Here is a 27722-nt window from a genome sequence, read left to right as displayed (position 1 = left end):
AGAGGCTCGGGAGCAGGGCCACGAACAGCAAACGAGGACGCGCCGGGGCAGAACTCAGCGCCTGGGCCCGCCCCTGGGGGCAGAGAGACGACAGGCAGGAGGAGCACAGAGGGCAGCAGAGCAGTTAACGGGGCGGGCGGGAATGGGTGGGCGCTGGCTCCGTTCCTGCGCAAAGCCTCGTTACTCGGCAGGGCAGGCGTGCCCCTCTGTGAGCAGCCAGGCCGGCTCCCCAGCGGAGCAGGGAAGGAAGGAGGCAAGGTGTTCCCAGCGCGCTCCCCGCCCTGAGGCTCTAGCTCCGGCCCACGATCTGCAGCAGGAAGGTGAAGATCTGGACGATGTTCATGTAGATCTCCATGGCGCCGTAGACGTACTCCTCGGGGCTGATCGCATTCTTCCTGTTGCCGAGCACTAGCTGGGTGTTGTAGGCCAGGAACTGGGGAGAGCAGAGAGGGCAGGGGGTCAGCCCGGCTGCTAGAGACCATCAGCTCATGTGCCGGAGCCCAGCCTCCCCGGGGAACACGGGGGACTCCCAGCTCAGAGGGCGGGCAGGGCTACTCACCAGGGTGAAGACAATCGCCCCGATGGCCGCGTACAGCATGTGGAGCCAGGCGATCTGCAAGGAGAGGGGTGCTCAGAGGGCGGCCGCGTTTGCCCAGCCATGCCACCCGCACGCCTAGGGCGGGAGAAAAATGACTCGGATGCCAGGGTGCGTCCGTCAGGAATGGCTGCCCCTGGCGCTGAAATGCAGCCACCTCTGGGAAGGAGCACGACCCCCGCTGGCTCGCACCCCAGCTTTGAAGAGATGGGCTGTGGCTGCGCTTTAAAGGAGCGCCAGGCCACAGGGCGTGGGGGCTCTTGGAAGGGTGCAGCGCCCAGGAGCACAGCACACAGGAGAGCGCCTCCTACTGAGTCATCCGCACCTCACTCCGCTGCGTCTGGGGTTGCCTCCTATCCCAGCAACCAGGCCTAATCCTGCCCCCTTGGTGCCGTTTGGCAGGTGGCAAAGGACATTCGTTCAACGGTGATCCCACGGGACCACGTCTCTCCGGCAATTTTCCCTGTCAACAAAACGCGCCAATATCCCTGGCCGGTGCGGCTTGGGGACAGGGCTCCGTGTGTGTGCAAGACACGGACGTGAGGCCGGTTTGGGACACAAAGCTCTGGTAGCTTCGTTCACCTGCCCACTTCCCAGGCCAGGGGAACGCAGCCACTGAAACAACCACAGATGAAATCACCCTGCTGCAACATTGCAATGTGCCATTATTAGGTTTCAGAGTTAACACCGCCTCATGTAGATGGGGAGGTCACCCATCCGGCAGGGCTATTGCCCCAGACTCTCAGCAGACTCAGGCAAGCCTGCTGGCAACTGCAGCTATCGATGGGGCCAGCAGAGGGCAGCACCGGGGTCACGTCCCAGCCTGTCCCGGAACCGGCCGCCCCAGCCACTACTCACGTATTTGAAGGAGAGGACGATGGCGGTGATTATCCCTGTCACCATGACGACAATGCCCAGCACACAGAAGAGCCCGGTGCACGACGTGAAATCCACCTGCCGGCGGGACGGTGACACGTGAGGGGGGGACACGAGGAGCAGCATCCTGCAGCACTGGGCTTCCCCAGCAGGAGGCGCCAGAGGCTGGGGCTGGCTGCTCCCCAGGGCTGCTGGGATGGGCCGCACTGGCTCTTCCGCCCGGGGGGTAGAGGGGGCAGGGACGGAGGTTGCCCGGGTCAGGCCTGCAGGGCACGGTGCTGCCCAGCTGGGACGTGGCCAGCGGGGAGCCCCCCTGGGAAGCAGCCGCCCTGCAGGCTCTCTGGGCCGCTGCACGAGATCCCCGTTGGAGTCTGGCCCCAGAGCTGGGCGCAGGCAGCGCGGCCCCCAGGGCCAGGGGTTCTCTGCCCCCCAGCACCCTACGCTGGGCGATGTGGCGTCGGCCCGGTGCCCAGCCCCACGCCGCGGGGGCCCTCAGGAGGGGAAGTCCCCGACCCCCGTCCCCGCTGCCCCGGGCGCCCCTGAGCCTCACCTTGGTCTGGAAGCAGAAGACGGTGACAGCGATGGCCACTATGGCGGTGATCACCATGGTGATGAGGACAGCGTTGGTGCTGTACATGCTGTGAAAAAGGGGGGGGGGGGGCGTTTCAAAGCCATTTGATTATTTCCTGTGTCCCCTCCCCGTGTAACGGGAGCTCAGACCCGCGGCTCGCTCCCCGGCAGCGCCAGCCCACGGGCTCCTGGGCGGCACGTGGGCGGGATCTCCAGTACTATCCCCACGGGCCCTGTGGAAAAGCCGTCCCAGGCAGCCTGCAGTTCTGTCCCTCGCCCCCAGGAGGCGCCGTCCGAGCCCAGACTCCAGGACCACACGGAGCAGAAATTAGGGGAGCGTGTTACTTTACTCTCTGTCCGTGCCCTCAGCCCCCGCAGGGTGAGCGCCCGGACGTGGCAGGGCCAGCGTGTGGGGCCCACAATGGACACCGGACACCTCGTGTCCTCTGTGCAGCCGGGGACAGGCGTCACCAGGCCCAGACGGGGAGGCGCGAGACCTGGGGACCACGTTCTTTCCAGCCCCCCCCCCCCCGGCACGAACTCGGGGCCGGGCTCAGAGCGGGTTTCCCAGCTGGTACCTGGCGATGGTGCCCGTCATGAAGGCCATGGCCAGCGTCTGTGGCAAAGGGAAGGAAAGGGTGGGGTTAGCTACAGAGCCAGGCATAGACACACGGACGCCCCATTTCTACCCCCTCCTGTCCCCGGGCCCAATCCAAACCTCCTCAGTCCATCCCCCCACTCCCCACAAGGCCCTTCCCACCGCAGGGGCGGGCCCCCCACAAGGCCCCTCCCACCGCAGGGGCGGGCCCCCCCACAAGGCCCCTCCCACCGCAGGGACGGGCCCCCCCACAAGGCCCCTCCCACCGCAGGGACGGGCCCCCTCACAAGGCCCTTCCCACCGCAGGGGCGGGCCCCCCACAAGGCCCTTCCCACCGCAGGGGCGGGCTCCCCACAAGGCCCTTCCCACCGCAGGGGCGGGGCCCCCCACAAGGCCCTTCCCACCGCAGGGGCGGGCCCCCCACAAGGCTCCTCCCACCGCAGGGGCGGGCCCCCCCACAAGGCCCCTCCCACCACAGGGACGGGCCCCCCCACAAGGCCCCTCCCACCGCAGGGGCAGGCCCCCTCACAAGGCCCCTCCCACTGCAGGGGCCATCCCCCCAGCCCACAGCCCCACTTACAAAGATGCTCAGCAGGATGATATTCCAGGGGAAGCGTCTCCTGGGGAGGGAGCAAACACAGAGGTGAGGGGTGGGGGCCGGAGCCAGGGCTGCAGGCGGGGGGGCTCAGCGTGAGGGTGCTGCATTTTGGCCTGGATGAGACTGCAGGGCGGGGGGGGAGGGGGAGAGAGAGGTCCCCATGAAAACCGACCCCCGAGTCAGGGCAGGCAGCCCCAGATGGACGGAAACAGACCCCGGGGCACAGCCCCATGGCGCCGGCCCTTGGCCCGGAGCCAGAGCCCGGTCTGGCCTTGACCAGCATCCCCTGTAGGCTGAGCGCTCGTGCCACCAGCCAATTAGCAGAGTGCCCACAGCTGGCAGCGTGTCTAGTGGTGGTGCACAGCCGCACGGCTTGGTGCAGAGAACAACATTTATTCCACATGTGGGTGGGGACAATTTGAGGGAATATTGACCTCTCCCCCCTTTCTCGATCACACCCCCGTCCCCAGTGCCCAAAGCCATGCCTACTTGGCTGGGACGGACACTCACCTGGGGCCCTGGCAGCAGGCCAGCACCAGGTAGGTGACCAGGAACACAGCGCTGGGGAGAGAGGAGACAGACATTGGACCCCTCCCGCTCAGCTCCCCCCCACAGCCAGGGTGGTCGGAGCCGCGTGCCAGGCAGCAGAAGGGCCGAGGTTCGTTCGTTGTTTCACACTGGGCCTCGGCAACAGGGAAGCCTGACTTTCATTGCACGGAGGGGAAACTGAGGCACAGAGCTTGGCTACGGCACCTCTGAGGTCAGGAGATGAGCAGACCACCCCAAGAGTCTCATGCTCTAACCACTACACCGCGCTCCCTCCCTACATTCTAACCTTCCTTACTTTACCCAATACAGGGACATGGCCGCCGCACCCGCTGCCTCTGACACGCGGCACCAACAGGGAGCCCCCGACCGGGCGGCCGTGACTCCACCAGGCCTCACCTGGCAGCACAGGGCCCTGCCAAGAGGGCGGGTGGCCTGGGGCGGGCAGGGTTCCCCATGGGCAGAGACACTTACTAAGAGGCGTAGTACACGGCTACGTTCCTCTGCACAAAGGTCCGGACGGGGGTGCTGCAAAGAGGGAAGAGCGTGAGATCGGCCCCTGGGTTCGCGCGGCTCCATCTCCGCCCCTGGCGCCTCCACCCCCCGTGGGCGCAGCGCGGGGCCTGACCTAGGGAGGGGGAGCGAGATTCTCCCCGTTCCCCGTCGCCCCGAGTCAGCCGTGGGGTGCCCAGTGGGGAGGAAGGACAGACCTTTAACCCTGCCCCACCTTGGGCCCGTCTCCCCGACAGACCCGCCAGGATCCCTCCAGCCTCCTGCCAGTGCAGGGCAGCGTCCCCCCGTCTCACCCCACAGGGCTGCACCCTGCCCAGCTGGCAGCAGCCCTGGGGTGGGCCCCCCTTGTGAGACGGCACCCGGCTCCTCCAGCCCCCGGCCTGGCTCAGGCCCCTCCCCTCAGCGGGGGCAGGGCCGGGGGCAGACGGAAGAGCCCCGGGGGTCCCAGCTCCTGGCCCGGCGGAGCAGGGAGCAGCCGCGGGGCGGCAGCCAGGGCCGGGCGCGGGGCAGCGGGACTCACACGAAGGTGAACACGGCGATGATGCCCACGGTCACCAGCAGCTGCACAGAGATGATGGTGTAGACCTGGAGGAGACAGACAGACGGACGGGGTCACCCGCGGGCACCGGCCCTGCCCCCGGAGAGACGCGGCCGCCCCCAGGCGCCATCGCCCCCCGCTGCCCCGCGCCAGCTGGGAGGGAGCCGCTGGATCTCACTGCTGCTGGACGCAGCCCCAGCCCCTGCCAGGGACCAGGTGGGGCACGGGGGAGCTACCCCTGCCAGGGACCCCACTGGGGGCTGCCACTGAGGCGGGAGCTCCCGGTGTCTTACTTGCCTGGAGACCACGGGGGTGGGGGGGCGATGGCCATGGGAGCATGACGCCGCTGGCCCCCCCAGCCGTGTACTGCACCCAGGTTCCAGGCGCTCCCTCGGCCGCAGTCAATGCCCCAGGGCTGGAGTCGGGGGCACCCCTCCCCCACTAGGCCCCCCCACTCTGCAGCCCGGCCCCCTGGGGCCTTACCTTGCGGATGAAGGCGTGTCGCACTCCCTTGTCGTCCCAGGTGCCGGCTCTCAGCCCGTTCTCCTCCCCTGAGTCACCACTGCCATAGCCGTCCCCTGGGGGGACACACGACGGGAGGTTAGCACCCGAACACTGGCACAGCTGGGGGGGGCGTCACCTCTCCTGGGCCCAGCTGATGGGGCTCATGTCCAGGGGCTGCCACGTGCAAGCATCCAGTCCCTCCCCAGCCGAGGGCTGCCCCACGGGACATCCGCCTTGACAGCCCCCCGGCTCCAGCCGGGGTCCCGCTGACGCCGTGGCCGAGAGGGCTGGGCCCAGGCGGGAGACACGGGGCTGGGACCCGGCAGGGCGAGGCCGAGGCCGAGGGCGCCGTAAGCACACGGCCGTCTTCTGGAGCCGTATTGGGAGGCCTAGAACCAGACTGAAGGCAGCTGCCAAACCCTCTTCCCTCTCCTGCTTTGGGACCAGCCGCCCTGCTTTCCTGTTCTCTGTCTCCGCCGGCGGTAGAACGCCGCTCGCTCGGGGTACGGGACTGGTGAGGTGAGTCTGTTGCAGTAGGTGAGGGCTGGTCGGTAACACTTCAGTACAAGGACGGGTGAGGGTAGAGCCAAGCAGGACTCAAGTTTCACTATAGAAACTAAGGCCCAAAGGAAGTTCCCAGATGGACCCGATCCTGCCTTGCCAGCAGGAAAAGTCCACGTCTTACTGGGTGTGGGGAACAGCCGCTCAGGAGAAATTCTGATGCCGCCCAGCTGATCAGAAGAGCATCCACCGCTAGGGTTTTTGGTTTCTGCAGGTGGTGCACATTCACACAGACCTCGGTGCACAGAACAATTTTATTCTGCACATGGACGGAACAGTTTAGAGGGAACCTTGGTGAGCACTGGCTGCTGGGCATGGGCATTCCGGCCTGGGGCTGTTAATATCTAGGGGGTAAGCAGGACATGACTGCTTTCACTGGGAAAAGCCCCGCAAACCCGCTGCACCCTCCCCTCCCCCATCAGAGGCCACCTCCTGCCGGCCAGTCCCAGCTGTCCCCAGCAAGGCACAGCTCGGTGGGACCGAGCCTCGGGCGGGAGCTGGGACAGATAGCTCTCCACACAGAGGCCACCGTCCTCTGGACTGTCCCCCAGCAGCGTGGGGGCGTTTCCCCAATTCCCCGCGGTTGCAGGCGCTGCCCCGGGCTCTCGCCGGCTCTGCAGGTGGAGGGGCCCAGATCCCACGGCGATGGGCTGTCAGGCCCGGCTGGTGCCAGGCTCAGCCCCGCTTTGGCACCAGGGGTTGTCTGGGGACTGGACGATGCAGCCTCTTCCCCGCTGGCTGCTCACTCCCCAGTCTGGGGGAGGGACAGATCGGAGCCCCCGTGTCCCCCCCGTCCCCGGGGCCCAGGGAAATTTTCGGGCTCCGCCACGCTGCTGGCCCATCTGGCCCACTCCCCTGGGAGCAGAATCCAGCCCCTTGTGACGCTCTTTGCCCCGCTCCCTGGGGCCACCTGCCCCACTACCAGAACCAGGGCGGACCCTCGTCTGTTTCAGCAGGCTGATGGCCCTGGGTTTCCTGTGTGCAGCCCTCTGGGCTCAGGGGGTTTCTGCGCAGCGCCCCCATAAGAAACACCCTCTAGTGAATGCTCAGCTTACCTAAATGCATTGGGATCGTCGGCATGGGGGGCACTGGGCCAGCAGGGTGGGGATAGCCCCCTGCGTGTCCATATCCTCCTGGCTGTGGGTAGCCCCCGGCATAGGGTGCAGGCTGCGGGTAGCCGCCAGGGTAGGCTCCGGGCTGTGGGTAGCCGCCGGGGTAGGCTCCGGGCTGCGGGGGGTAGTGGGGGTTCTTGTCATCGTAGGGAGGGGGAGCACTGGGGTACGACATGGCGCCCCCAACAGGCTCCGACTGGCTCTCGCAAGCACCTGCGGACAGTGGGAGGAGAAATCGGCCATTAGGGTCCCTGCGCCACTCGCGGACTCTTCGCCAAAGAGTCTTCAATGCCGGGTTGGGCGGGTTGAAAACGCCAGCGGTCACCTCCTTCCTCGCCGCCCAGGGAGCGACTCGCTCGCCCCACCCGTCAAACCAAGGGCTCTCTGCCCGCCGGGCTGGGGCAGCCATTTTAGGACATCACGGCCCGTGGGCCAAGCGTGGGGGAGCCAACTCACATCCCCCGGTCCGAACGGCCCCAACTCCCAACCACTGGCTTCATGGCGCCCGGAGCCCTAAACCCGCCTCAGCACGGCCAGACACAGGAACCCGGAAACGGAGGCGGCACTTTCGACACTCCAGCTGTCATTAAAAGCCCGGAAGTCAGGCCAGAGTTCATACAAGAGCAGGGCGGGGCAGTGCCCTAGGCTAGAATCCAGGCTGGAACATTTCAGCCCTGCCGGGCAGCGGGGGACTCATTCTACCGCAGGAAGGGGCGTTCCACCGGCCCAGAGCTCACGCAACGGCTCTGCGTACGTTTCATCGCTCTTCGGGTCAGAAGGGAGGGGTCACTCCACGGAGAGGGGCAAGTCAAGCCAGCAAGGGGCTGCAGCCCCGATACACGGGTGTGGAGAGATATCGGCACCCCTTGCAGCCCAGGACTGTAACACGATAACACCTTTTCGCTATCGTTACCCTTTGTACGTGGAACCCTCTGTACGCGGAACCGTTATCGTTACCCTTTGTACGTGGAACCCTCTGTACGTGGAACCGTTATCGTTACCCTTTGTACGTGGAACCCTCTGTATGTGGAACCGTTATCGTTACCCTCTGTACGTGGAACCCTCTGTACGTGGAACCGTTATCGTTACCCTTTGTACGTGGAACCCTCTGTACGCGGAACCGTTATCGTTACCCTCTGTACGTGGAACCCTCTGTACGCGGAACCGTTATCGTTACCCTTTGTACGTGGAACCCTCTGTACGCAGAACCGTTATCGTTACCCTTTGTACGTGGAACCCTCTGTACGCGGAACCATTATCGTTACCCTTTGTACGTGGAACCCTCTGTACGTGGAACCATTATCGTTACCCTCTGTACGTGGAACCCTCTGTACGCGGAACCGTTATCGTTACCCTCTGTACGTGGAACCCTCTGTACGTGGAACCCTCTGTACGTGGAACCGTTATCGTTACCGTTTGTATGTGGAATCCTCTATACGTGGAACCGTTATCGTTACCGTCTGTACGTGGAACCATTATCGTTACCCTCTGTACGTGGAACCCTCTGTACGTGGAACCGTTATCGTTACCCTCTGTACGTGGAACCCTCTGCACGTGGAACCGTTATCGTTACCCTCTGTACGTGGAACCCTCTGTACGCAGAACCGTTATCGTTACCCTTTGTACGTGGATCCCTCTGTACGCGGAACCGTTATCGTTACCCTTTGTACGTGGATCCCTCTGTACGTGGAACCGTTATCGTTACCCTTTGTACGTGGAACCCTCTGTACGTGGAACCGTTATCGTTACCGTTTGTACGTGGATCCCTCTGTACGTGGAACCGTTATCGTTACCCTTTGTACGTGGATCCTTCTGTACGTGGAACCGTTATCGTTACCCTTTGTACGTGGATCCCTCTGTATGTGGAACCGTTATTGTTACTCTTTGTACGTGGAACCCTCTGTACGTGGAACCTGGATGGAAAGCGGGACTCAGATTCCACCCCACAACAGTCCGGGCATCGGACACCCCCACAGCAACCTCGGCTCCCAGGGACACAAATTCTCATTGGACAAATGGACGTTGGATCCTCCAGGGAGCACTTAGTACCAACGAGGGGCTGGGGGACACGCCCCCTTCTGTGCTGTCGGGGGTTGGGATGATCCAGCCGGCGGCTCTGCCCGCATCAGCTGTCCAACAGCGCTCCTTGATCTGACACAAGGGCTGTTTGCAGGCAGCGTCCCAGGGCACAGCACACAGACACTCCCTCTGCTCCTTACCCCAAGCCACCCAGAGCTGGGGGGGGATGCTACTCCCCTGCTGTGCTCTCGTGCCAATGCAGCCAGAGCCCACCCAGCGCCCACTGGCACCTACAAGGAGCGAGGGCATCAGTGAGTGAAGTAATGCAGGGCAGGGATCCCAGATGCATTCGTGGCCAGGGGTGAAAATCCAGCCTCCACGTCAATTGCAAAACTCCAGCTGTCTTCAGAGGAGCTGGGAGCAGCCCAGAGGCAAGAAACTGGCGTGATCCCTGCCCCAGAGAAGAGAAGGAGCCCAGGCTAATCATTGACTAATAGAACTAGAACTGGCAGCGACCTCAAGAGGGCATCAAGTCCAGCCCCCTGCCCTCCTGCCAGGGCCATGTACCATAGACCATCCCCGACAGGTGTGTGTCCAACCTGATCTTCAATATCTCCAGAGATGGGGATTCCACAACCTCCCTGGGCAATTTATTCCAGTGTTTAACCCCCCTGACAGGTAGGAAGTTTTGTCCAACCTAAACCTCGCTTGCTGCAGTTTAAGCCCCTTGCTTCTTGTCCTGTCCTCAGAGGCCAAGGGGAACAATTTTTCTCCCTCCTCGTTGTAACATACTTTTAGGTACAGGGCAGCTGCTCTCCTGTCCCCTCTGAGTCTTCTCTTTTCCAAACTAAACAAGCCCAATTCTTTCCGCTTTCCCTCCTAGCTCGTGTTCTCTAGACTCTTCATCATTCTTGTTGCTCTTCTCTGCACCCTCTCCAATTTCTCCTCCTCTTTCCTGAGATGCGGTGCCCAGAATTGGGCACAATCCTCCAACTGAGGCCTGATCAGCGCAGAGTAGAGCGGAAGAACAACTCCTCGTGTCTTGCTCACGAGGCTATGGTGAGGAAATGGGGCGCACGGAGCGGACAGGCAGGAGCCGACACTCCCGGGGTACAGCCTGGCTGGAGGCAGAGCAGGGGATGGAGACGCAAGGGAGCGCAGCCCGCATGCGGAACGGACAAGCTGTGAGCTGCATGACCACGGGGCACACTAGTGACAGCAGAGGGGAGGGGACACGGGATCAGCGGCTCACGCCGGCGCAGGGCACTGTCCTTTAGCTCAAGCGGCGGAGGGGAAGGGTTCCAAGCAAAAGAGCAGGGTTCTCGGCCCAGCTCCGGCTGGGCGTGACTTAGCTCCTGCCAGCCGGAGGAGGCAAAGAGCAAGAGGGGACACGCAGGAATCTGACGCAGCAGGGACTTGTCTACACTACCACGTACGCCGCGTGTCCTGTCTTGCTCTCACAGGCGTGCCAGGTTCGCTGTTCCCGGCAGCGTCCTTTCAGTCGACCCGGCGCAGGGCAGGCGTGGCATTAATCCGGCGGCTCCTTCCTCTGCGTGTGGGGCGTCTCCCCACTGCAGCGCGGCACACCCCCAGCTGCCGGAGCAGGGGACACGCCTAAACGCCGACTCGTCCGTCGGCTCTGAGCGCATCCTCGGGGCCAGGGCCTGATCCTGAGCCCCCTGACATCCCGTTTACACCAGCTCGAGCCCAGCAACTCAGCCACTCCCGCGCCTGACTCAGCCGGCGTGGGGATGAGGACGCCATGTCTTGACGAACCCATCCAGGAGCAGCAGGCATTAGGCCTGGGGGGGGCACCCCATGTATTTAACATCTGTAAACATCTTAGGCATCCAGAGCTGCAGGAGAGCGGCTTGATTTTTAAATAGGACCTGCTTCTTACAAAGCCTTGTTTGGATCCTCCACCAAAGCCCCGGGTTCTATTCCATGCTCGGTCACTGGCCTGCTGGGGGGGACCTGCAACCCCCAGTCGCCTGCCTCAGTTTCCCCATCTGTGCAGGGGGGAGGATGATCCATTGCAAAGCGCTTGGAGATTTTGCTGTGCCAGCTCTCGGGATTCTCCTCGCCGTCATCTCCAGAAGGAAGGCGCTTGGGCGGGGGGCTGGGGTGCAGTTTCCTTTTCATACAGTCCACGGAAGTCTCAGCTTTTCATTGCTACAGAAATTAAGGACACCCCTCCCCAAAGGTCATGGGCCTCTCGCATTCCCCCGGCCAGTGTTTCTGTCCGATGTGCTCAGATTAGAACTCTGGTAGGAACCGGGGAGACGAGGTTGCGGTTAAAACACCGGGACTCCAGCCTGGGCCGGGGGTTCCCTGGGCGGCTCCCGGAGGCAGGTCAGCCTAGTGGGTAGAGCAAGAGACCTTGTGTCCACGCTGCCGGTGGTTCTAAGCACAGCTCAGCGACAGACACGCAGCCTGACCTCACGCAGCCGTGCCTCAGTTTCCCCCTCTAGCGCGTGGAGGATAATAGATTCCTCCCAGCCTTGCGGGTGGGGTTAATGCTTGAGACTCACTCCTGAGCCTCTGCCGTGAGGCACACAGAGACAGGGAAATACCGGAGCCAATTCAGGACCAGCTAAGAACATCCACTCCGCAGTCCTGGGGGAAGTCGGCAATTTTATTAGGGCTCCAAATTCCCCCAGGACTCGCTCGGAAATTCCCAGCAGCAGCAGGGCCAGGACAAGGCCCTTGCAGCTAGAGAAGCCGAAGTCTTTCCAACAGCAGCAACGGAGAATCCCCCTTTGCCCTGTGCAGTATCGGGTCTATGACACAGGCTGCAGCGTGGATTCGGGCTGCCAGAGGGACATGCTGATTGACGCACCCGGCTGGGCTGTTGTTACGCCCCGTGAATCATCACGGCTCAGAGGAGCTGCCTTTGACACAGGGACCGGGGGAGCTGACTGCCCCGGCAGGGTGTGAGCCAACACAATCTGATCCGGCCCTCCTGGGCTCCCGCGGCAGAGGCTGGGTTAGAGGGCGGGACGGGGGTGTCAAGCTGCTGGACATCTTGCGGCTGCAGAGGCTGGTGCGATGGTCCCTGACAGCAATGTAAGAACTAGGGGGCAGGGCACCCAATGAAATGAATGGGCAGCAGGTTTCAAACAAACCAAAGGAAGTTTTTCTTCACGCAGCGCACAGTCAACCTGTGGAACTCCTCGCCAGGGGATGCTGTGACAGGGGCACCAAGCAGCCAGAGGGACCCCCACAAGGGCTGGCAGGCTGTCGGGGGCCCGCTCCTTCCCAGGGCCCCAAGCGGGAAGGCTGGAGGAACTGGGCTTGCTCCGTTGGGAAAGGAGCAGGCTGGGAGGGGCCAGGAGAGCAGTTTTCCGGGACCTAAAAGGGTGTCACAAGGGGGAGGGAGACAGATGTTCTCCTGGGCCTCTGATGCGAGGCCAGTGGTCACCAGCCGGTCCAGCCGGATCTACCGGTGGATCGTGGAGTCTGTGGCATCTGACCCTGACTGGTTTGGCCAAGAGGCTCTGAAGTGCCGGGACGGCAGCTGCCCCTCCCCCAGCTGCTGCACCTCTCCTGCCCTTTGCCTTGGGGCTGCGGCCCCCCCCACCCCGCCCTGGAGCCTTCTGGTTGCTGTGCAGGGCAGGGAGGGGGGTGGGGATGTCAGGCTGCCCCCTCTCCTGCCCTGTATCCTCCCGCCCACAGCAGGACTTGGGGGGGAGTTTGCTGGCTGCTTTAGGGAGCAGTGCAGGGCCAGAGCAGGGGTGACCCTGCCTTAGCCCCCCTGCACCACCACCCCGGAGCCACCTGAGGTAGACAGGGCTCAGCTGGAGCCCACATCCCGAACTCCTACCCCAGTCATGAACCCCCTCCTGCACCCCAAATCCCTGCCCCAGCCCTGCATCCCAACACCTTCCCAGAGCCTGCACCTAGAACCCCCCCGGCACCCCAACAGCCTGCCCCAGCCCTGAGCACCCCTGCATCCCAACACCTTCCCAGAGCCTACACCTAGAACCCCCCCGGCACCCCAACAGCCTGCCCCAGCCCTGAGCACCCCTGCATCCCAACACCTTCCCAGAGCCTGCACCTAGAACCCCCTCTGGAACCCCAACAGCCTGCCCCAGCCCTGAGCACCCCTGCATCCCAACACCTTCCCAGAGCCTGCACCTAGAACCCCCCGGCACCCCAACAGCCTGCCCCAGCCCTGAGCACCCCTGCATCCCAACACCCTTCCAGAGCCTGCACCTAGAACCCCCCCGGCACCCCAACAGCCTGCCCCAGCCCTGAGCACCCCTGCATCCCAACACCTTCCCAGAGCCTGCACCTAGAACCCCCCCGGCACCCCAACAGCCTGCCCCAGCCCTGAGCACCCCTGCATCCCAACACTTTCCCAGAGCCTACACCTAGAACCCCCCCGGCACCCCAACAGCCTGCCCCAGCCCTGAGCACCCCTGCATCCCAACACCTTCCCAGAGCCTGCACCTAGAACCCCCTCCGGTACCCCAACAGCCTGCCCCAGCCCTGAGCACCCCTGCATCCCAACACCTTCCCAGAGCCTGCACCTAGAACCCCTCCGGCACCCCAACAGCCTGCCCCAGCCCTGAGCACCCCTGCATCCCAACACCTTCCCAGAGCCTGCACCTAGAACCCCCCCGGCACCCCAACAGCCTGCCCCAGCCCTGAGCACCCCTGCATCCCAACACCTTCCCAGAGCCTGCACCTAGAACTCCCTCCGGCACCCCAACAGCCTGCCCCAGCCCTGAGCACCCCTGCATCCCAACACCTTCCCAGAGCCTGCACCTAGAACCCCCCCCCGGCACCCCAACAGCCTGCCCCAGCCCTGAGCACCCCTGCATCCCAACCCCTTCCCAGAGCCTGCACCTAGAACCCCCCGGCACCCCAACAGCCTGCCCCAGCCCTGAGCACCCCTGCATCCCAACACCTTCCCAGAGCCTGCACCTAGAACCCCCCGGCACCCCAACAGCCTGCCCCAGCCCTGAGCACCCCTGCATCCCAACACCTTCCCAGAGCCTGCACCTAGAACCCCCCCGGCACCCCAACAGCCTGCCCCAGCCCTGAGCACCCCTGCATCCCAACACCTTCCCAGAGCCTGCACCTAGAACCCCCCGGCACCCCAACAGCCTGCCCCAGCCCTGAGCACCCCTGCATCCCAACACCTTCCCAGAGCCTGCACCTAGAACCCCCCCGGCACCCCAACAGCCTGCCCCAGCCCTGAGCACCCCTGCATCCCAACACCTTCCCAGAGCCTGCACCTAGAACCCCCCGCACCCTAACAGCCTGCCCCAGCCCTGAGCACCCCTGCATCCTAACACCCTTCCAGAGCCTGCACCTAGAACCCCCCGCACCCCAACAGCCTGCCCCAGCCCTGAGCACCCTTGCATCCCAACACCTTCCCAGAGCCTGCACCTAGAAGCCCCTGCACCCCAATAGCCTGCCCCAGCCCTGAGCACCCCTGCATCCCAACACCTTCCCAGAGCCTGCACCTAGAACCCCCCGCACCCCAATAGCCTGCCCCAGCCCTGAGCACCCCTGCATCCCAACACCTTCCCAGAGCCTACACCTAGAACCCCCCCGGCACCCCAACAGCCTGCCCCAGCCCTGAGCACCCCTGCATCCCAACACCTTCCCAGAGCCTGCACCTAGAACCCCTCCAGCACCCCAACAGCCTGCCCCAGCCCTGAGCACCCCTGCATCCCAACACCTTCCCAGAGCCTGCACCTAGAACCCCCCCGGCACCCCAACAGCCTGCCCCAGCCCTGAGCACCCCTGCATCCCAACACCTTCCCAGAGCCTGCACCTAGAACCCCCCGCACCCTAATAGCCTGCCCCAGCCCTGAGCACCCCTGCATCCCAACACCCTTCCAGAGCCTGCACCTAGAACCCCCCCGGCACCCCAACAGCTTGCCCCAGCCCTGAGCACCCCTGCATCCCAACACCTTCCCAGAGCCTGCACCTAGAACCCCCCCGGCACCCCAACAGCCTGCCCCAGCCCTGAGCACCCCTGCATCCCAACACCTTCCCAGAGCCTGCACCTAGAACCCCCCGCACCCTAATAGCCTGCCCCAGCCCTGAGCACCCCTGCATCCCAACACCCTTCCAGAGCCTGCACCTAGAACCCCCCCGGCACCCCAACAGCCTGCCCCAGCCCTGAGCACCCCTGCATCCCAACACCTTCCCAGAGCCTGCACCTAGAACCCCCCGCACCCCAACAGCCTGCCCCAGCCCTGAGCACCCTTGCATCCCAACACCTTCCCAGAGCCTGCACCTAGAACCCCCCGGCACCCCAATAGCCTGCCCCAGCCCTGAGCACCCCTGCATCCCAACACCTTCCCAGAGCCTACACCTAGAACCCCCCCGGCACCCCAACAGCCTGCCCCAGCCCTGAGCACCCCTGCATCCCAACACCTTCCCAGAGCCTGCACCTAGAACCCCCTCCGGTACCCCAACAGCCTGCCCCAGCCCTGAGCACCCCTGCATCCCAACACCTTCCCAGAGCCTGCACCTAGAACCCCTCCGGCACCCCAACAGCCTGCCCCAGCCCTGAGCACCCCTGCATCCCAACACCTTCCCAGAGCCTGCACCTAGAACCCCCCCGACACCCCAACAGCCTGCCCCAGCCCTGAGCACCCCTGCATCCCAACACCTTCCCAGAGCCTGCACCTAGAACTCCCTCCGGCACCCCAACAGCCTGCCCCAGCCCTGAGCACCCCTGCATCCCAACACCTTCCCAGAGCCTGCACCTAGAACCCCCCCCCCGGCACCCCAACAGCCTGCCCCAGCCCTGAGCACCCCTGCATCCCAACCCCTTCCCAGAGCCTGCACCTAGAACCCCCCGGCACCCCAACAGCCTGCCCCAGCCCTGAGCACCCCTGCATCCCAACACCTTCCCAGAGCCTGCACCTAGAACCCCCCCCCCCCGGCACCCCAACAGCCTGCCCCAGCCCTGAGCACCCCTGCATCCCAACCCCTTCCCAGAGCCTGCACCTAGAACCCCCTCTGGAACCCCAACAGCCTGCCCCAGCCCTGAGCACCCCTGCATCCCAACCCCTTCCCAGAGCCTGCACCTAGAACCCCCCGGCACCCCAACAGCCTGCCCCAGCCCTGAGCACCCCTGCATCCCAACACCTTCCCAGAGCCTGCACCTAGAACCCCCCGGCACCCCAACAGCCTGCCCCAGCCCTGAGCACCCCTGCATCCCAACACCTTCCCAGAGCCTGCACCTAGAACCCCCCGGCACCCCAACAGCCTGCCCCAGCCCTGAGCACCCCTGCATCCCAACACCTTCCCAGAGCCTGCACCTAGAACCCCCCGGCACCCCAACAGCCTGCCCCAGCCCTGAGCACCCCTGCATCCCAACACCTTCCCAGAGCCTGCACCTAGAACCCCCCCGGCACCCCAACAGCCTGCCCCAGCCCTGAGCACCCCGGCATCCCAACACCTTCCCAGAGCCTGCACCTAGAACCCCCCGGCACCCCAACAGCCTGCCCCAGGCTCAGCTCAGAGCCCCTCCTGCACTCCAGATCCCTTAACCCAAGACCTGAGCCTGCGCCCCAACCCGCTGCCCCTGCCTGGTGAAAGGGAGGGGGTCTGGCGGAGGGAGGACGGAGTGAGCAGGGGCGGGGCCTAGGAGAGGGGGCACGAAGGAGGCGGGGCCAGGGGACTTGGGTGTGAGGTAGATCCTGGATTGCACTGACATTCAAAACGCGATCTCCTGCTTCAAAAGGCTGGAGCCCCCTGTGCTAGCACAAGCAGCAAGGGGCTGAAACGGCAGCAGGGGAGGTTCAGGTTGGACAGTAGGAAAATCTCCCTGCCTGTCAGGGGGTGAAACTGGAATAAGTTGCCCAGGGAGGTTGTGGAGTCTCCATCCCTGGGGATATTTCAGAGCAGGTTGGACAGACACTGGCAGGGATGGTCCAGATGGTGCTTGGTCCTGCTGTGAGGGGAGGGGACGGGACCTGATGCCCTCTCGAGGCCCCATCCAGTTCTAGTGCTCTGTGACTCTCTGACCTAGGAGACGCCAACGCGGGACACGCCCTTCTGGGAGCACCCAGGTGCAGGCGTCCTGGTTCTGCCAGGGCAAGCCGCGCCCTGCTGCAGCTGTTCCCCGAGAGGCCTGGGGTGCAGCCCGTGGTTCTCTCCCGTGGCTCCTCCATCTGCAGGGAGACGCTGCCAGGGGGTGCGAGAGGGGCCCCGACGTGGCAGCGAACGGGCCACGTCGGTACCTCGCTATTCCCTAGGCAGAGCTCTTCTGAGCGTGCTCGTTGCACGTTTGCCCCGGCACACGGCACCACGGACGCTCACTTCACGCCGCAGGACTCCAGGGCCCGGCAGAGCAGATCCACGGCCGGGCTGGTCAGTTTCACTTTTCTTGCGGGTGGGAATCACTCGGCCGGCTCTGTGCGCGGCTCAACCCTGCCAGGGCCGGGCTGCAAGCGGGGCTGGGTGGGTCTCTCTCGGAGGAGGATCCGGACGGGAACCAAGCGCCAGCCTGGAAAGGCTTTCAGATCCCGAGCCGCCCGGCCCCGAGGTGGAGAGCGTCTCCCGCGGGGTCAGGGCGTTGGTGGGAGCTGCCCTGTCCGCCTGCCCTCGGCAGCGTCCGACTGCCGCCAAAAATAAACTGCCCAGCGGGTGACCTGGAAATCCTGGCGTCTGGAGAAGCTGGAGGGCGGGGGTGACCCGCCCTAGGCTGCCGCCCTCATGCCATCAGCACGTGGCACCGTGGCTTTGCAGCCCGGCGCTGGGATAACCAAGGGGCGGAGCGCCAGGCAGACCAAGGGGGTCAGCAGTGGGTCCATGGATCGCTGCCCAGTCCGGGAGGAAGGAGCGTCGGTCACAGGGCAGGAGCTGCAGGAAGCGAGGGGCCCCCGGGACCGCTCAGAACGGGCAGGATCAGCCCATCCTGCAGGAACGAACACACAACAGGGCGCATCTCCCAGCCTGGCTGCCTGCCCCTCAACTTCCCCCTCCGCAGGGTCAGGCGCAGGCCACCCACGGGGGGCAGGCCCCACCTCTCGCCCTTAGTCTGCCCTCTGGGGCCGGGTCCCAGGGGAGTTCCACCCCGTGAGCGAAGGCCTGGCCCCGAGGCGCCGGAGGTCTGGCCGAGCTGGGTGGGGCTGCGTGGGAGATGCGGTCCCACTGTGTCTACAGCGGACCACGGGACCAGGGCGCGGCGAACGCAACCAGGGTGGGGAAGAGCCAGCTCCCGGGGGCAGGACGGGCGCCCCCGGCCAGGGGGGTGTACAGGGCGTCTGAACAAAGCAACGTGCGGGGTGGGAGCCGGTAGCAGAGGCGGGACCCGTCCCCGGACCTGAGACCTGCTCAGATGTAGCCACTAAGCGGCGCAGCTTCCGCCCCAATTACATCACACGCCCTGGTCTGGCCTTGCTCTTCCCAGGGCCAACGCAAGACCCAGGCGGTAAGGCCCTGGCAGGCAGAACGACTGCAGAGCTGAAAGGGGAAGACGCCGGCCCCACAGCATGGGGAGGGGGCGCTGATCAGAGCAAGAGAACCAGCTGCAATCGCTGGCAAGGAGCCAGCTTGTGACACAGACCCGGGAAGGCCGGGGGCTGGTTAACCGGCAGGGCTGAGCCTGGCGGAGCAGGGGGGCGGCTGCAGATGAGCCGGGCTCAGTGGGCGAGGGGCACCTCGGCACGTAGGTATCCCAGGCTGAGCGCCCGTCCGCGGCTCCGCCTCCCGCCAACCTGAAACGTCTCCCTGGGGGGCTCCGTTTTTCGGGTCAAAGCTCCCTCCCTATTCACGTCACTTTCTGCCACCGAGAGCCTGCCCGGCAGCCTGCCCCTGGGGACCCAGCCTCCTGCCGGGCGGGAGGAAGAGAGGCATCTGCCCTCCCCCTCCCGGGCTGGCCCAAGGGGGCGCTTTGCCTCCCTGCCCTGGGTTGCTCATGGGGGGGTCCCCCCGGGCCGGCGGCTGGGCGGGGCAGCTGGAGAACCACGGCAGCAGGGCCTGACGCTGCGTCCAGGTTGCCAAGCTGGGGCGTAACCAGCCCAGCCCGGCTGATCTGGTGCCAGGGGGGCCGTCCCCGCAGGCCTGGCACCCCGAGGAACCCTTCCCAGCTCCCCGTGCACCACGATTGGATGATTCCAGCCACACCTCCCTCCAGGCCCCTGGCAGCCGGCCTGGGGCGCAGGCTCGGGCCCCTCCCTTGCCCGGGCACTTCTAGTCCTGGCTCGGCTCGCTGAGAGAGGCTTCCAGGAAAGGCAGCTCCGAACGCGCCTCCCGGTCCCTCCCCGCCCCCTCTCCCGGCTCATGCGCCACAAGACGCACTCCTGGTGAGCGCCATTCCCGGCCCCCAGCACCCCCAGGCAGCAATCAGTGGGGGGCTGGTAGAGACAGATTCCCCCACCTCCTCCTCTTCCAGCTCAGTTTTGCCTGATCATCTCCCCAGCCTCCCGCCTCCTGGACTCTTCCCCCACCCGGCCTGGCCACAGCCCCTTGGGAGCCACCAGACAGCTGGTTTCTGGCCGCGCTCCTGACACCCCTCAGGCCACCGCACGCTCCTCTGCCCTGCTCCCTTGCGCTCTCTGTCCCCCTCTCATTCTCCTGCCAGCCTCTCTGCTCGAGGATCCTCCGGGCTCCTCTGCCACCACGTGCCCTGGCAGATGTTGCTGTTCTCCCCGGGGTCTCTGGTATCCCCAGCCTGTGCCTGCCCGGAAGAGGAAGTATTGCTTCACACAACACATAGTTAACCTGCGGAACTCCTTGCCAGAGGATGTTATGAAGACCAGGACTTTAACAGGGTTCAAAAAAGAGACACAGCTGGGTATGGCAGGGCCCTGGGGAGCCCGAGACAGGGTGAAACCCTACAGGCTGGGGAGAGCTGCAGGCCTAAGCACCAGGCCCGCTCTCCTGCGTCTCTGCTGTGTCTGCAAAGCAGCTTCCGGCCCAGCCTGGGGCCACCAGCTAAGCACCAGGCAGCAGGCTCAGGGGACAGCCCAGATCAGCAGCTCTGCACCAACCACCAACACGCTCACGGCAGCTCTGGCTGGCTCTGCCAGCTTCTGCGCCCCACAACGCGGCGTGTCCCATGAGTGGGCTCCCCACACCTCAGGGGTGCCGCCCTCCACGCCCGCAGCCCTGTCACTGCTCCCTGTGCCACCCCTTCCCTGCTCCAGGCTCAGGATTTCCCTCCTGGGCCGGCCTGGAGCTCTGGCGCAAGCCAGCGAGAGGACTCAGCAGCTCCAGGGTCCCCAGAGTCACTGCGCAGTGCTGAGGACACAAGGTCGAACTGGAGCAGCCCTGCCTGCCACTAAACCCTGGGACACCTGTCCCCTAGGCGCATGGGGAACTGAGGGGCAGGCAGATCTCCGCACCCAGTCCCAGCTGGGCCTTGCCCTGCCGGGGTGCCCGTTAATTTCCTTGGCAAAGCTGCCAGGTTGCTTTGCAGCGGATTTGCACCCACTGCCATCCAGCCGGTGGTGGGGAAGATGCCAGCACCCAACAGGTTAATAGTTACACCCCATCCCAAGGCCATGTGGAGAAACGGGGGGCTCCCCAAGGTGGAAACAAGGGGGTCCCCAATGAACCACAATCTAAATAGGAGTCAACAGCGAGAGACTGTTGCAAAAAAAGCAATATAAGAACTACAGGGCAGGGCACCCAATGAAATTAATGGGCAGCAGGTTTCAAACAAACCAAAGGAAGTTTTTCTTCACACAGTCAACCTGTGGAACTCCTCGCCAGGGGATGGTGTGAAGACTAGGACTTAGGGTTCAAAAAAGAGCTAGATAGATTCACGGGGGTTAGCCAGGATGGGTAGGGAGGGTGTCCCTGGCCTCTGTTTGTCTGGGAGTGGGCAACAGAAGAGGGATCACGTACTGATTCCCTGTTCTGTTCACTCCCTCTGGGGCATCTGGTATTGGCCACTGTCGTCAGACAGGAGACTGGGCTGCATGGGCCTTTGGTCTGACCCCGTCTGGCCGTTCTATGTTCTTAAGCAAACACGACTCTGGGCTGCATTCACAGGCGTGTGGTGAGCCAGACACGAGGAGTCGTTCTTCTGCTCTGCTCTGGGCTGGTCAGGCCTCAGCTGGAGTCTTGTGTCCAGTTCTGGGCAGCGCGTTTCAGGAAAAATGTGGAGAAACAGGAAAAGGTCCAGAGAAGAGCAACACCAATGATGAAAAGTCTGGAGAGCGTGAGCTAGGAGGGAAGGCGGAAGGAATTGGGCTTGTTGAGTTTGGAAAAGAGCAGACTGAGCGGGGACAGGAGAGCAGCTTTCAAGTACCTAAAACGGTGTCACAGAGAGGAGGGAGGAAAATTGTTCCCCTTGGCCTCTGGGGATAGAACGAGCAAGGGGCTTAAACTGCAGCAAGGGAGGTTGAGGTTGGACATTAGGGAAAACTTCCTGCCTGTCCGGGTGGTGAAACACTGGGATACATTGTGTCAGGGGGTTGTGGAGTCTCCATCCCTGGGGATATTTCAGAGCAGGCTGGACACACGCCTGTCTGGGATAATCTAGACGGTGCTGGGTGCTGCCGGGAGGGCCGGGGACTGGACTTGACCTCGCGAGGTCCCTTCCCGTTCCAGTGCTCTGTGATTCTCTGATCCTGTGACCCCTCTGATCCGGCAGGACGGGCGGGCGGGAGAGAACCCGCCGGGCGGGAAACACCCCGCGCTCAGGAGCTGGGACCTGGGAGTTGCATCCCAGGGAGAGCGTTCCCGGGGGGGCACCCGAGGCTTCATCTGCACTCGGTCTACGCTGAGCTCCTACCTGCTTGGTCTGATCTAGCCAGAGAGGGGCTGATCCCGGCCACGGCCTGCTCCCCTCCGAGCCAGCTTCCCCCTCCCACGGAGGCCCAGCCTGGACCCCCGGAGGCAGCAGACTCCTGCTGAGACCAGGTACCGAGACGCCTTGGAGGCTCTGGATTTGGGAGCAGCTGCAGCTCCCGCTGACGGCCTCTGGGTGGACTCAGGCCGAGCTGGGTGCCCCTGCGTGGCAGGAGTTGGGGGGGGGGGCTCAGCTGCCGGGTGTGCCCACCACAAAGCGTCCTGGCCCTGTTGGCCCCACCTGGCTGCTGCAGGCCAAGGGCTGAATGGGCCCTGCAGGCAGAGCTCGTGTCCCTAAAGGGGGGTAATTCCCAGGCATGCAGCTCCTGGGACGGGGGGGTGGGGCGCTTACCCAGCTGCTGCTGAGTCAGGCGGGGGACACGCTGCCCCCCAGCACGGCAGGCTCCCCAACCAGAGCGACACGTACAGGGAACCGGCCATGACACCGAGCCACCGGGCACGGCACGGCCCTGAACCTGATGCTCCGGGAGTGGCAGGGATGGGGACAGGGGCCCAGCCGCCCTGAAACATACAAGCCAAAACCCCAGCGTGGTTCCGCGCGGACCCGACACGGGCAGATCGGCACCCGGGCACAGCGAGGTGCAAAGCTGCTCCCCAGCCACTGGGCACAGGTGTGGGGCATCCGCGGCCCCCCACGGCTTCCTACCCCACAGCAGATTGGGCCAGGGTTAACCCTGCCCCGGGACAACGTGCGCCGGGCGCTGGTGGGTGAGGCCAGCAACCCAGGCCCGGCCCTACCCAGGGGCAGGCAGGGGGAGGCCGGCCACGGGGATACCAACGCAACGGCCGATGCCCAGGCATTCCTGAGAGTCCTGCCGCGAGGCTCCAGCGTTCCGCCCCGGGGTCGCTGCACCTGCCAGCTAGCGGCTCTCCCGGGCTCTGCTCCAAGCCCCACAGCAGCCAGGAGAGTCTGCCCAGAGCGGGCACCCGGCCCGGCCAGGCCATGAGCCAGCACGTGGGGCCACGGCGGCGGGTTCCAGGGCCCGGGCAAGGCTGCGGTGATGCCGGAAGGAAATGGGGGGGGGCATCAAAGGACCTGTCCGGGGGCAGTCAGGCGGGGCCGGGCAGAAATCAGGGAGAGGGGGAGGGGAAGTGTAAACAGCAGCCAGGGAGCAAGGCGGGCACAGGTGGCCAGCACGGCCCACGGCCCCTCTGCCTGGGGATGGTGGGGAAAGACCAGCCACGGGAAGGAGGGGCACCAGCTCCCAAGCGCAAGACCTACCCGTGCCCCCCAAAAGGCAGCTCTCCGAGTGTGGTCAGCACAGTCACGCCCCAGTGCCAGGGCATCCTGCCCCTGCCAGCCCTCCCTCCGGGCACTCGCCCTTCCCCCCACGCGTCTGAAGGAGCCCCTCACCTCCCTGCCTCAGTTTCCCTGTCCTGGCAAGGGGGAGGGGGGGCGACGATCCTGATCCCAACCCGAGGGCGGTTTAATTAATTCATTGATTGATTGATTAAAGGGGCCTCGCCAGATTAATTCTGGGGGCCTCGAGTCTGGCAGCTCCATTCAGAGCCGACCCTGGGAACCACCAGCTCCACGCAAGGCAGGGGCCCGATCCTCAGCGGGCATCTCTCCATGCAGCGCCACCCGGGCACCCGCCCACGGCCACGGCGCCTCTGCTCTCCCGCCATCCGCCTGCCGCTCCTCCCAGGCAGCGCCCGGCCCGCTCCCTGCCCCTCCCGCCACGTGGGCGAGCGTCCCGGCCCAGTCCCAACGCCCGGCAGCACCGGGCCCGACCCTGCCCGGCCTGCGCAGAGCCGCTCTTAGGCAGCGCCCCGGCCCTCTGGACTTTGCACTGCTGCCAACAGCAACGCGAGTTGCCCAGCAGCAGGAGCCAGCAGCAGGGGTCTGCTTCAATCCGCGCGTTTCGCTGGCTCACGTTCCCCGCAGCCTAAAGCCAGGGCCCTGCCTGACAACACTCGTGCTCAGGAGTAACTTAGGAACAGCCAGACCGGGTCAGAGCTTAGGTCCAGCTCACCCCGGGCTCTGACCAAGGTTCCCGCTAATCTTCCCCATCCACCTCTGGACTTTTTCCACCCATGTGCGGAATAAAATTGTTGCGTGCACCACAGGCGGTGTGAACGTGCACCACTAGAAACACACACCTAGCGGTAGGCACTCTGCTAACCAGCTGGACGGCATCAGAATTTCTCCTGCGCAGCCGCACAAGCGCCCAGCTGACAGGGAGCCCTGGTTCTGACTCAATGGCTGGTAACAATGCGGCCCAGGAGGCACAAGACCCAGCGGCAGCACGTTAGGCCCATCCGGATCTCCAGCGGTGACAGGTCAGCTCGAGCCCTGAGGCAGGAAGTTTAATACCCCGCCACACTCTACGCTGGCATTAATTATTATAACTGGAGAGCTTGTGTGTCCGGATACAGCTCCCATTCCTTTTCAAAGCTTCCAAAGCTCTTGGCCGTAACAACTTCCAGTGGCAGAAAGTTCCACCGGCTAATCCCATGCCACGGTTTAAAGCACTGCCTTCTATTGGTTTCCAATTTGCCGCTTTTTAATTTCATCACATCTCCCTGGTTCTTGCGTTACGAGACAGGGGCCAACGGCGCCCCCCCCAGCTGCCTTCTCTGCTTCTGTCGGATCGGGGTTCTCCTTTCCTAAGCAACAGCCCCGGGCTTTTCAATCGCTCGCCACGCCCAAGTATTTCCAGGCCTGGATCATTCTTCTCACCCCTCCTATTTGGCACACACCCCCGGGAGCCCACACCCTCTGTGTATTAGGCATTAGAATATTTTCCAGGAGTCACCCGGCCGCTCCGTGTGCTGCCTGGCGTCACACAGCCAACCCGCCCCTGGAGTTCAAATGAATCATAACTATTAATAGACTGGACTCTCCCCAGCTGCCTGTCGTGGTACTGGTGGCCTCTTGGTCGCAGGATCTTAGAGACACGAGGTGGGGGAAAGCATAGCTGGTATCGTGTAACAGAAGGTGGTCTAACCGCCCCACCGCCAGTATTGCCTGTAAACTGGGCGCTTAGGAGAAATTCTGATTGCTAATCAGCTAGGCACAGAGCGCCCACACTTGGATTTTTTGTTTCTGCTGGTGGTGCACATTCGCACATATCTTGGTGCAAATAATTTTATTCCGCACGTGGATGGGAAAAATCTGCACGTGGGTGGAAAAGATTAGAGGGAACCTTGCCCACTGCCTCGTCTCTCTAATAAACTCTCCCACTGACTAGCTGTGAAGCGCTTTTAAACCATGGCAAGACGGGACAGAGAAGTGGCTATTTCTATTAACGTAAGAACATACAAACAGCCAGACTAGGTCAGGCCAAAGGTCCATCAAACCCAGGATCCTGGCTTCCGACAGCGACCGGTGCCAGGTGCCCCAGAGGGAATGAACATAACAGGGAATCATCCAGTGAGCCCTGCCTTGTAATTCCAGCTTCCGGTACTCAGAGGCATAGGGATATGCAGAACGGGGGGTTAACATCCCTGACCACCATCTCCCATAGCCACTAATGGGCCTGTCCTCCAGGAATGTCTCTCGTGCTTTTCCTAACCTAGTTATAGTTTGGGCCTCCACACCGTCCCCTAGCAAGGAGTTCCACAGGTTGACTGCACGTGGCGTAAAATGCTTCTTAGTATTTGTTTAAAACCTGTTGTCCATTCATTTCCATGAGGGGACCCTGGTCCTTGCGGTACACGAAGAGGGGAATGACCTTCCCCTAGTCACTTTCTCCACACCCGGTGCGGTTGTACAGACTGCCGCCATCTCTCCCCTTAGTCGCCTCTTTCCTAAGCCAAACGGGCCCAGGTTTTTTAACCTCCCCCCGGCGAAGTGGGCATAGGGTGGCCGGCCCTTTAAGGGGAGAAGCACCCTCCCTCAATCTCCGAGCTAAGACTGATCAGCGGGGGCTCAGGTAGGTGAGTATAAAAGCCGGCCGGCTGTTGCAGACCCAGCTGAGCTCAGGAGATCTGAGGAGCTGGGCAGACCCGAGGCATCTGTCTACACTGGAGCTGGGGGTGTAATTTCCCACTCACACAGACATACCCACGCTGGCTCCGTGGAGGCTTGCGCACTAAAGCCAGCCTGCGTAGCCACGATGGGAGGGGCTGTCTGCCCAGGTACAGGTGCAGGGTTTCAGATGGGATCCTGCTTGGTGTAGGTAGCTCACACGGCTGGTCACAGTCACGCTCCTATCTCCAGCTCTGTCAGAGCTAGCGGGGGCGCGTCACCTCGAGACGGTTAGTACCCCTCCCTCACAATAGAGTTCTCTGTAAACAGGGTGCCCAGCTGATTAACAAAGTGCCGGTAGTTCGTTGTGTTTTTTTCAAGTGGTGGTGCACATTCGCACATGCGTTGGGACACATAAAATTTATTCTGCACGCATGTGGGGAAAAATGAGCACATGGAAGGAAAGGATTAGAGGGAACACTGCCTTACAATGGACAAGACCGATGGGGGTCGGGACATAAAAGCAGCGCGGAACTGGCTGCTGCAAGTGTCCCGTCACCGGCACGCTGTCTAACCAATTCCTGTGCGTAGAAGTGTTCATTCTTATTGATTATCCCCGACTGTCTGGTTTGACGGCGCAGAAGCCTCCCTGGATGGAGGGGTAAATTGGAAGCAGCTAAAAATTGCAGCTCTGGGCCCCTGGAGCGGTTACACACCCAGGCTAGCAAAACGAAAACACGGAAGGAGTGAGTCACCTCTTCGGTGGGCCTGCTCCAGCCATTCAGCAAGGCTGGCGGCGTCGGGGGCCTGCCACGGAGCCAAACACAGCAAGGGGCTGCCTGCGAGCTACCCGGCTCGCCGCCACGGGAGCGACGCCCTTGCGCTCGGTGTGTTTACGCTGGTGCACGGGCAGGAGAAAGGAGCCAGGAAATGCCAGAGGCCGAAGATAGGTGCCTACGACTAGGCCACTCCTAATGCCTGTGCTGGGCGTGGGGGGCAAGGGGAGCCCTGGGCCTGCCTTGGAGGAGGGGAGCGCTCACAGCTGGCCCGAGGGAGGGGGAACAGCCCGGGAAGGGAGGCTGGGAACAGCCACATGAGCACCGGGAGCGTTGGCCTGGCTCCTTCCCCATGCAGATGTGCCAACCTCTGTCGTGGGGAGAGAAGTGGCTCCCTCCAGACCAGAACGCCCCGCCCCCCTTCTCGCAGGCCTCTTACTCCTCCCCACCCAAGTCAATATCACACCCAGCCCCTGGCCACCAACAGCAGCCCCCGTGGGGACCCTCCCTGACAGGTTACACTACCGGGGCAGGGACGCCTGGGCGCTGGGGCAGGCCAGCTCCGTGCCAGGCAGCCCGGCCGTTCCCACGTGCCTGCTCCTCCCATGCCCCGCGGAGCCACGGCTCTGATCCAGGGGGCTTCGACGCCGGGGCCCCCGCCAGGGGAGAGCTGGGGGCGCCGGGGGAGAGCCGGGATACGGGCACGGAGCAGCAGCGCCAGTCCGGGCTGTGGGTGGGCCCCATCTCGCAGCTGCGCCCTGCCTCCCCACGCGTCCCCCGGGTTCAGCCCTGCCCCGCGCACGGTGCCAGGGAACTTCCCGGCCGCTGGGACGGGTCGGCTCCTTACCTGGGGCTCTGGGCCTCTCGCCTCCGTCCTCCCAGCGGCGACTTGTTTGTCAGCTGGTCTCCGCCCCCGAGCTCAGCTGCTCCGGGAGCAGCCCGAGAAGGGAGGACCCCGGCGGCCGGCTCCTCCCCAAATGGCTTGGTGATGCGCTGCGCTCAGGGCGCACGGGTGGGCGCACAGCGCAGCCAGCAGGGGGCGTCCGGGCACCGTCCCCCGGGCAGAAGGGCTGGGAGCGGTTCCCCTCCCATCCAGGGGGGTCCTTGCAGTGGGGTTCCGTGGCTCCCTGCACCCCACCGTGCGTTGATCCAGCCCCCGGCCAGGCTGGCAGAGCAGGGCAGCTGGGGTCCCCTGGGCACCGCCAAGG

General features: G+C 64.0%; 1 protein-coding gene across 1 annotated transcript; it reads right to left on the bottom strand.

Moving 5' to 3' along the window:
* Nucleotides 1–129: 129 nt before the first annotated feature.
* Nucleotides 130–27517, bottom strand: LOC142830135 (protein lifeguard 3-like). The gene is made up of 12 exons (XM_075933014.1): nt 27362–27517; nt 6955–7224; nt 5318–5412; nt 4817–4881; nt 4258–4311; nt 3748–3798; nt 3220–3259; nt 2620–2657; nt 2022–2109; nt 1454–1549; nt 560–613; nt 130–433 (listed from the first exon to the last, which is right to left on the bottom strand). The coding sequence occupies exons 2-12, from the start codon at nt 7184–7186 to the stop codon at nt 290–292; spliced, it is 957 nt and encodes a 318-aa protein (XP_075789129.1). The 5' UTR covers nt 7187–7224; nt 27362–27517; the 3' UTR covers nt 130–289.
* Between the last annotated feature and the right edge of the window lie 205 nt (nt 27518–27722).

This window comes from Pelodiscus sinensis, chromosome 7 (assembly GCF_049634645.1).
Source record: "Pelodiscus sinensis isolate JC-2024 chromosome 7, ASM4963464v1, whole genome shotgun sequence".
Classification (NCBI taxonomy): Eukaryota; Metazoa; Chordata; order Testudines; family Trionychidae; genus Pelodiscus; species Pelodiscus sinensis.
Note: the sequence above shows the minus strand (reverse complement) of the source record. Positions and strands in the feature narration are given on the sequence as shown.

Excerpts from the sequence above, each read along its gene's own strand:
- LOC142830135 (XM_075933014.1), bottom strand. The coding sequence starts at position 7,186 with ATGTCGTACCCCAGTGCTCCCCCTCCCTACGATGACAAGAACCCCCAC. Across the intron at positions 5,413-6,954 it reads GACGATCCCAATGCATTTAG|GGGACGGCTATGGCAGTGGT; the intron begins GTAAGCTGAGCA and ends GTGTCCCCCCAG. Across the intron at positions 3,260-3,747 it reads GCCTGCTGCCAGGGCCCCAG|GAGACGCTTCCCCTGGAATA; the intron begins GTGAGTGTCCGT and ends CTCCCTCCCCAG.